We start from the raw sequence: 8,648 nt of genomic DNA, 5'->3' as shown, positions 1-8,648 counted from the left end.
TTTTCTACTGATCGCTCCCTATACTTTTGGTTTCGCCTCAATGGCAAACATATATCAACCCTATTGTAATGATCACAATCTCCATCAGGTCTGTTATCGAGAAAATTGTCCCAGCCTGCTTGCCTCTACTATGCCCTTTCTGTAATACAGATTTATCCAATGAGCGAGGCAGGTTTGGGGATTGCAAACCTTTGGCTGTTGAGATAATCGCCTTTGAATTTGCAGTCCATGGGGTGGAGAGGGAGTCAGGATCTGCTCCCACTCTGTGTATACACTCTCACCCCTTCAGCAAAACAAACTGGCGCACTTAAACTGATGTACCCTCAGGCAGCAGGAATTGAAAAGCCACCCTGAACCCAACAGTAGTGTGACAGATAGAATTCAGCATTTTATAAACGTCTTCACATAGGAAGAATGGAAATAATTTCAAAGCTGCGAAGGGAACTCAGAATTTAAGACTTATTAGTGCCAACTTGTGGCGAAGACGATAGATAACCAGAGACAAATAGGACATACTTCTCCATAACAACAGCTGGTCAAACAAGCCGCAAATGTTTGCAAAGGAAAAGGGTTATTTTATTGCAGTTTGTTCCATCATTAAGGGAAGGGAAATATCATTTGTAATATAACCTCCCATCTTGAAAGTTGTATAAACCAATTTTCTTTTAATAAATCGTATTCTTCATTGGCTGGTTCCCTGAGAGAGTTTGCGGCTCGGTTGTTTAATGTGTCTTGAAGTGAAACCGCTATACCAGAGACTCGGAGACTGGGATGGTGTCAGAGTCCTGACTGTTCATGGAACTGAGGCCAGTGTCAGAGTCCTCGTCAGTAACATGACAGAGTGTGGACAGACCCCTCGGTTCAACCCAAGCACCGCTGCTGTCCGGGGAGGGTCTGGGCTCGGGGTCACTGACCTGGGGACCAGTCCTTCTCACCTCTTCCTCCACCCTCCGCCCCTCCTCCACATTCACTCTCTCCAGCAGATTGTCCAGCTCGCCGCGTTTCTGTTCGCACAACCGTTGGGTGCAAGCCAGGTCGTTCTTGGTGACCTCCAAGTCGGTGCTTAACCTCAGCCCGATGTAGAGGCTGGCGCTGAGTTGGGTTCGCAGCCTCTCCTGTTCCAGCAGGGTCTCCTCCTCCTCCTCGTCTCCATCCTCCTCCTCCTCAGCTCTGCTGGCTGCCCCGGGGAGCTGAGGGGGCTGCCTCTCCCCACTCTCCAGCTCCCCTTGGCGTCTCTTCATCCACCTCTGGTTGAGTTCCTCTTGGATCTCCAGAGTGACCAGCTCCATGTGTTCTTCCTGGAGGGCCAGCTCCTCCTGCAGGCGCAGCAGCTCCTCGCAATTCCTGCTGTACTCCTCCAGCTGGAAACCCAGGTCCTGGGGCTCGCTGTCCACCAGGTAAGTGTCCTGCACGTAGTTAACCCCGTGCCTCTTCATCCGATCCAAGTGGATCTTGGCCTCGTACCTGTCGATCTCCCGGTCCAGCTCCCGGATCCTCTGCACCTGCTGCCGGATGGTGTGGTCCTGAGACAGGACCAGGTGGACCAGGGTCTCCATCCTCTCCACACAGGGGCCATCCTTGCCACCGCAGCTCTCCTCCTGCCGCTTGGAGCGGTTCATCTTGGCCAGTTTCCTGAAGGCTTTGCGGACCACCCGCCGCTGCTTGTCGTGGGGCAGTGCCAGGGTGACCCTGGCCGTGCCCCGCAGGCTGCAGGGGCTCTCCTTGCTCAGCACCACCTTGGCCTCGGCGCTCCTGGGGCCGTTGTTGGGCAGCGACGCCTGGCTCTTGACCAGCACGAAGGTGACTTTCTCCCGCTCCTCCCCCCAGGCGCCCCACAGTCGCAGGATCTTGGTCTTGTTGGGCAGGGTCCTCTCGAAGCCCCTCCACTTCTCCACCAGGCAGTAGGAGTCCGGGGGCCCCGACAGGAATTTGCTGCGCCCTCCATCCAGCCGGCTCTCCTCCAGCAGGGCTAGAATCACATCGGCGCAAGTGGTCCGCCTGGACAGCCCCGAGATAACTTTCTCCTCCTGGCAGAACCACACGCTCAGCTTGCAGTCTTCCGCGTCCATCCCAGGACTGGGCCAGAGAGGGGGGGATATTCCCCTTTCCTCCAGAAAGCAGGCAGCTCACTTCACACCCTCCCTCACTCACTCCAGCAAGTGTCCAAGTGGAGCTCTCTCCCTCAGCACCTTCTCCCTCTCTCCCAGGCGATGCTGAAACCTGACTGCTCCTACTCCCTCTCACCGTGTGACAGATCCCTGACAATAACTAGCTTGCAAACTTATCCACATCATATCACACGCCCCCTTCTCCCTCTCTCTCCCTCTTCCAGTGTTTCGGACATCTCCACTCACTCAGCTTTTCTGGAAGAACAGCCTGCCTGGACTTTCTTTTTTTTCTCCTTTTACTTTATAACAAATTGCCAGAGTCTTGATAACCCCGCTCTCCAGAAAACCAGCAACACGCGAGAAATGAAATCCTTAAACTAATAACAGTGCAGGAGGAGAGTTGGACAGAGCTGGGAGGCTGTGTGGAACACACACACACATTCAGGACAAGGTCGCCCTCTGCAGTCTGATTTTCTCTCTCAAACTATCTCCCATTTATTCCTGTCACTTCCCTCACTCCCCTGGTTGTGCTTTATTGTACATGTCTTTTGCTTTGGGATCCAGATTCTTGTTCCCCACATTTCACCATCAGACTCATCATCCCTCAACCCCCCCCCCCCCCCCAATGTCCCCCAATCCCAATGTTTCTTTGACAGAATACAGTCAGATTATTAATAAATTAGCTGGCCACAAGTACAAATTGCAAATCTCCCATTTCTTTCTTTTTAAAAAAAACTCCTTCACACCCTCTTTACTTCCTCTGCACCAGAATAGATTGAGCAGTCTCTCTCTCTCTCTCCCACCACAAGCAGACAGACGCCTTCACTCGCGGCACGAGGCCATTAATGTATCCGCGCCAATTCAAGATGTCTTCTGTAAAGTCGAACAGCTCCTGAATGTTAACATCAAAAAGCCCGCTTCAACAGCCCGGTACCAAGGCTGGCATCTACAAGTTGCTCATTTTCCCCTCCTCACGCGTTTTGTTCAATAGGAATTCCGCTTGAAGCAAGTATCGGCTCGGGATCTCTTATCGAGAAGCCCCCTCCTTAAACTATCCAAATCAATCTCTTGCCGAAGCCCTCAAGCGTGACATTTTTAAAAAGTTTGCTCAACAAGAATCTGAATCATTATCCGTCATCACTTAGTAGGAACAAGGGCCATCAATCCATGACACGCCTCGAGTGTTTAATCAGATTGCTTTTTAATCGTTTATTCATCAATATATGCGTTCAAGATGTTTGAATTGATCGACGCTTTTTAATGGCGACCCATTCAGTGTAATAATGGACTCCGTCAATCAGTTCTTCAAGCGGGCGTCTCTCACTGGAGACCATCTCCGCAGCGCCCCATCTCAATCCATCACTGACATTGTTTAATCTGTTTTAAGAGATCTCCTCTCAATGCGTCTCAGTTGCGTTTTAGATCCCCCTTGTTATTCTAAAGCAGCTTTCACCTCAAGTCACAACAGAGGCAGGATGTGTGGATGGAGGTGGGTTTGTAGAGTGGGGAGGGGGTGATGGGGAACAGAACACTACATTGTACCAGTCTTTGAAAGCAGAATGTGCTCCATTATTCTGCTAAAGGATGATGCAACTTTTTTTTTGAAAAGGAAAGGCATAAATTGACTGGGCCCTATTTAAAGGGACATTGTCAATTTGGGTAATGGGTAATTTGGGCATTGGGCAAATGGGTAATACACCGGGGGGTGGGGACACTCTTTACAAAGAATTTTCAGTTCTGTAACTCTCCCAAAAAATTGTATTTTTTTATGTTGTCTGTGAAGCACCTTTGGATATCAAAGGAGCTATATAATTGCAAGTTGTTGTTCTGGTTGGAGAGCTTGAGGGGATTCAATGGAAATGTTCAGAACTAATATTCATAGATTTGTGTTTGGCAAGGGGATTAAAGAATATGGAGCCAAGTCGAATTAAGATGGTCAGACATGATCTAATAGGTGGCACAGTGGTTAGCACTGCTGCCTCATAGCTCCAGGGACCCTGGTTCAATTCCGGCCTTGACTGGAGGCTACACGTTCTCCCTGTGTCTGCGTGGGTTTCCGCCCATAGTCCAAAGATGTGTAGGTTGGGTGGATTGGCCAAGCTAAATTGTCCCTTAATGTCCAAAAGGTTAGATGGGGTTATGGGGATAGAGTGGGAGAGTGGGCCTGGGTTGGAGGGTCAGTGCACACTTGGTGGGCCGAATGGCCTCCTTCTGCACAGTCGTGATTCTATGATAATTTAATAGTGGAACAAGCTCCAGGGGGTAAATGCCCCCCCCCCCCCTCCTCCGTGTATTATCATTTGCTGACAAACACACAACACTGCTCATATGATTCACAGGAAAATTGGCAACACCCCTGCCCTCATTAAATATTCCAATCCTTTAACCATTCCATCCTCATTATAGAATCTCAGAATCTGACAGCAGGGTCAAAGGCCATTCAATTCCTCATACCTGTGCCAATTCTTTCAAAGGGCTATCCAATTATCCCACTCCCCATTTCCCACGTCACTGCAAATGCTTTAATTTTTCAAATATCTATCCAGTTCCCTTTTGAAAGATACTAATGAAGCTGTTTCTATTGTTTTTTCTGGCAGCGCATTACAGATCACAACAACTCACTGTATCAAACAAGCTCTGCTCATCTTCTTCCTCAAGTGGTTCTTATGCCAATTAAGACTGCGGTACACTTCCGGTTGCGGCGATTCGGAGCTAAGCCGCGCGTTTCGGCAGCTCCCACGACTACGGACTTTTGGGCTCTCTAGAGGAGCCCCAACGGAGCTGTTTTGATTCAATCCCGTGTGGGAAGGTGCAGTGAGGTCCCCCCTCACAATTTATGGCAGAGATCAGCGGTGGAGCGACGAGGAAAGAGGCCCTGGAGCAGAGACCAAAATGGGGTGAAAAAAACAAGACGGCGGAGAGCGGAGAGCGAGCAGTGTGGGGGCCAGACCAGCAGGAGTTCCTCAAGCGATGTGTGGAGGTGCTGAAAAAGGAGGTGCTGGCGCCGATGCTGTTGGCGATCGAGGGGCTGAAGGAGACCCAGAAGACCCAGGCGGTGGAGCTTCGTGTGGTGAATGAGAAAGTGAATACCAACGAGGACGAGATCCTGGGCCTGGCAGTAAAAATGGAGGCGCACAAGGCGGTGCACAGGAGGTGGACCGAGAGAATTGAGATCCTGGAGAACAGGTCAAGAAGGAACAACCTCCGGATTCTGGGTCTTCCCGAAGGAGTGGAGGGAGCTGATGCCGGGGCGTACGTGAGCACGATGCTCCATTCGCTGATGGGTGCGGAGGCCTCTCCGACCCCCCTGGAGCTGGAAGGAGCTCATCGGGTCCTGGCGAGGAGACCCAAGGCAGATGAGCCTCCAAGGGCGATAGTGGCAAGGTTCCACTGCTTCGCGGACAAAGAAAGTGTGCTGAGATGGGCCAAGAAGGTGCGGAGCAGTAGATGGGAGAACGCGATGATCCGAGTATACCAGGATTGGAGCATGGAGGTGGCAAAGAGGAGAGCTGGCTTCAACCGGGCCAAGGCGTTGCTGCATAAAAAAAGAGTCAGGTTCGGCATGGTGCAGCCTGCGTGACTGTGGGTTACTTATCAGGACTGACACCATTATTTTGAAACGCCAGAAGAGGCTTGGACCTTTATTCAGATGGAAAAACTGGACTCGAACTGAGGAGATGTGGTTGTACAGGGGGTTGTAAATATGGGTAAAGAATATTGCACGGGTGGGATGATGGATGGGGATGTGGGTAGAGTCCTGGTTAAAATTTCCTTTTTTCTTTTCTGCAGACAAGATGATGATGATGGGGAATGTGGGCGTCGGTGCTGGAGGGAGGTGAGACTCGGGGATGAGGGAACTGGGATAATGGCCGCAACAGGAGCTGCGCCATAGGGGGCGGAGCTGGCTCAGGAAAGCGGGGCTTTTTCCCGTGCCAAAAAAGGGAGGGAGGATGGAGGAAGGTAAGGAGGAGAGACTCCCACATGGGGGAGATCAACGGGAAGGCCGGGGAAGCCGGGGTCAGCAGAAGTCAGCTGACTCACGGAAGTAATGTGGGGGGAGCAAAAGAGCTAGATGCGGGGATAGAGGGGGGGGGGGAGTTTAGGGGTTGCTGCTGCACTGTCCGAAGGGGAACTGAAAATGGAAGAGGTGGTCGGGGCGGGGGTCCCCCGCCTGGGGGACTGGAGGGTGCGGGAGGCGCGAGCACGGGACTGGCCTAAGATAAGAGATGGCTAGTCGGCGGGGGGAGGGGGGGTAGGTAACCCCCCAATCCGGCTGATCACGTGGAATGTGAGAGGCCTAAATGGGCCGGTTAAGAGGGCCCAAGTGTTCGTGCACCTAAAGGGACTGAAAGCAGACGTGCTCATGCTTCAGGGGACACATCTGAAAGTGCCAGATCAGGTCAGGTTAAGGAAGGGATGGGTGGGACAGATGTTCCATTCGGAGCTGGATGTGAAGAATAGAGGGGTGGCAATACTGGTGGGGAAGCGGGTGTCGTTTGAGGCCAAGAACATAGTAGCGGACAAGGGAGGTCAATACGTGATGGTGAGTGGTAGGTTGCAGGGGACGGAGGTGGTACTGGTGAATGTATATGCCCCAAACTGAGACGATGCTGGATTCATGAAACGGATGTTGGGGCGTATTCCGGACCTGGAGGTAGGGAGTTTGATAATGGGTGGGGATTTTAACACAGTGCTGGACCCAGCATTAGATCGTTCCAGATCTAGGACGGGGAAGAGGCCGGCTGCGGCCAAGGTGCTTAGGGGGTTTATGGATCAGATGGGGGGAGTAGATCTGTGGAGATTTGCCAGGCCTTTGGCCAGAGAATTTTCTTTTTTCTCCCACGTTCATAAGGCCTACACCCGGATAGATTTTTTTGTTCTGGGCAGGGCATTGATCCCGAAAGTGGAGGGAACGGAGTATTCGGCCATAGCCATTTCAGACCATGCCCCGCACTGGGTGGAGCTGGAGTTGGGGGAGGAGAGGGACCAACGCCCGTTGTGGAGGTTGGATGTGGGACTGCTGGCAGATGAGGTGGTGTGCGGGAGGGTGCGGGGGTGTATTGAAAGGTAGCTGGAGGCTAACGACAACGGGGAGGTGCAGGTGGGAGTAGTATGGGAGGCGCTGAAGGCGGTGGTCAGTGGAGAGTTTATCTCCATCAGGGCTCACAGGGTGAAGAGAGAGGGCAGGGAAAGGGAGAGGTTAGTGGGGGAGATTTTAAGGGTAGACAGGAGCTATGCAGAGGCTCCGGATGAGGGACTGCTCAGGGAGAGACAAAGTCTCCAGACGGAGTTCGACCTGTTGACTACAGGGAAGGCAGAGGCACAGTGGAGGAAGGCACGGGGGGCGATATACGAATATGGGGAGAAGGCGAGCCGGATGCTGGCACACCAGCTCCGTAAGAGGATGGCAGCGAGGGAAATAGGTGGAGTCCAAGATGGCAGGGGAACTACGGTGCGGAGGGCAGGGAAAGTGAATGAGGCTTTTAAGGCCTTTTATGAGGAACTGTATAGGTCCCAGCCCCCAGAGGGAAAAGAAGGGATGCGGCGATTCTTGGATCAGTTGAGGTTCCCAAGGGTGGAGGTACAGGAGGTGGCTGGTTTGGGGGCACCAATCGGGGTGGAGGAGCTGGTTAAAGGACTGGGGAGCATGCAGGCAGGGAAGGCCCCGGGGCTGGATGGGTTCCCGGTGGAATTCTACAGGAAATATGTAGACCTGTTAGCCCCGTTGCTGGTAAGGACCTTCAATGAATCAAGGGAGGGGGGGACCCTGCCCCCGACAATGTCGGAGGCGACGATCTCTTTGATCTTGAAGCGGGATAAGGACCCACTGCAATGTGGGTCGTATAGACCGATCTCGCTCCTTAATGTAGACGCTAAGTTGCTGGCAAAAAATGTTGGCCATGAGGATTGAGGACTGTGTCCCGGGGGTGATTCATGAGGACCAGACGGGATTCGTAAAGGGTAGGCAGTTAAATACTAATGTGCGAAGGCTCCTAAATGTGATAATGACGCCATTGGTGGAGGGAGAAGCGGAGATAGTGACAGCCATGGACGCGGAGAAGGCCTTCGATCGGGTAGAGTGGGAGTATCTCTGGGAAGTGTTGAGGAGGTTTGGGTTCGGGGGAGGGTTTATCAGTTGGGTTAAGCTCCTGTATAAAGCCCCGGTGGCGAGTGTGGTCACGAACCGGCGGAGGTCGGAGTATTTCCGGCTGTATCGAGGGACGAGGCAGGGGTGTCCTCTGTCCCCTCTGCTGTTCGCATTAGCAATTGAACCATTGGCCATGGCATTAAGGGAGTCGGGGAAATGGAAGGGGGTGGTTCGAGGGGGAGAGGAACATCGAGTGTCGCTGTACGCAGACGACCTGTTGCTGTATGTGACGGATCCAGTGGAGGGGATGGTTGAAGTTATGCAGATCCTACGTGAGTTTGGAGATTTTTCGGGCTATAAACTCAATGTGGGAAAGAGTGAGCTTTTTGTGATCCATCCGGGGGACCAGGGAAGAGGGATAGACGACCTACCGTTGAGGAGGGCGGAAAGGA

The 8,648-nt window shown here is 52.5% G+C and overlaps 2 protein-coding genes across 2 annotated transcripts; one reads left to right on the top strand and one right to left on the bottom strand.

Annotated features, from left to right (window-relative positions):
• Positions 1 to 552: 552 nt before the first annotated feature.
• On the bottom strand, positions 553 to 2,460 carry LOC140384460 (ras association domain-containing protein 10-like). Its single transcript, XM_072466180.1, has one exon. The coding sequence runs from the start codon at positions 2,067 to 2,069 to the stop codon at positions 747 to 749; it is 1,323 nt and encodes a 440-aa protein (XP_072322281.1). The 5' UTR covers positions 2,070 to 2,460; the 3' UTR covers positions 553 to 746.
• LOC140384462 (uncharacterized) lies at positions 1,281 to 5,998 on the top strand. Its single transcript, XM_072466181.1, has 2 exons — positions 1,281 to 1,397; positions 4,706 to 5,998. Exon 2 carries the CDS (start codon positions 4,945 to 4,947, stop codon positions 5,686 to 5,688), a length of 744 nt encoding a protein of 247 aa, XP_072322282.1. The 5' UTR covers positions 1,281 to 1,397; positions 4,706 to 4,944; the 3' UTR covers positions 5,689 to 5,998.
• The last annotated feature ends 2,650 nt before the right edge of the window (positions 5,999 to 8,648 follow it).

Source organism: Scyliorhinus torazame, chromosome 10, assembly GCF_047496885.1.
Source record: "Scyliorhinus torazame isolate Kashiwa2021f chromosome 10, sScyTor2.1, whole genome shotgun sequence".
In the NCBI taxonomy this organism is placed as follows: Eukaryota; Metazoa; Chordata; class Chondrichthyes; order Carcharhiniformes; family Scyliorhinidae; genus Scyliorhinus; species Scyliorhinus torazame.
The sequence above is the reverse complement of the archived record's forward strand: the minus strand, read 5'-3'. Positions and strand labels throughout refer to the sequence as shown.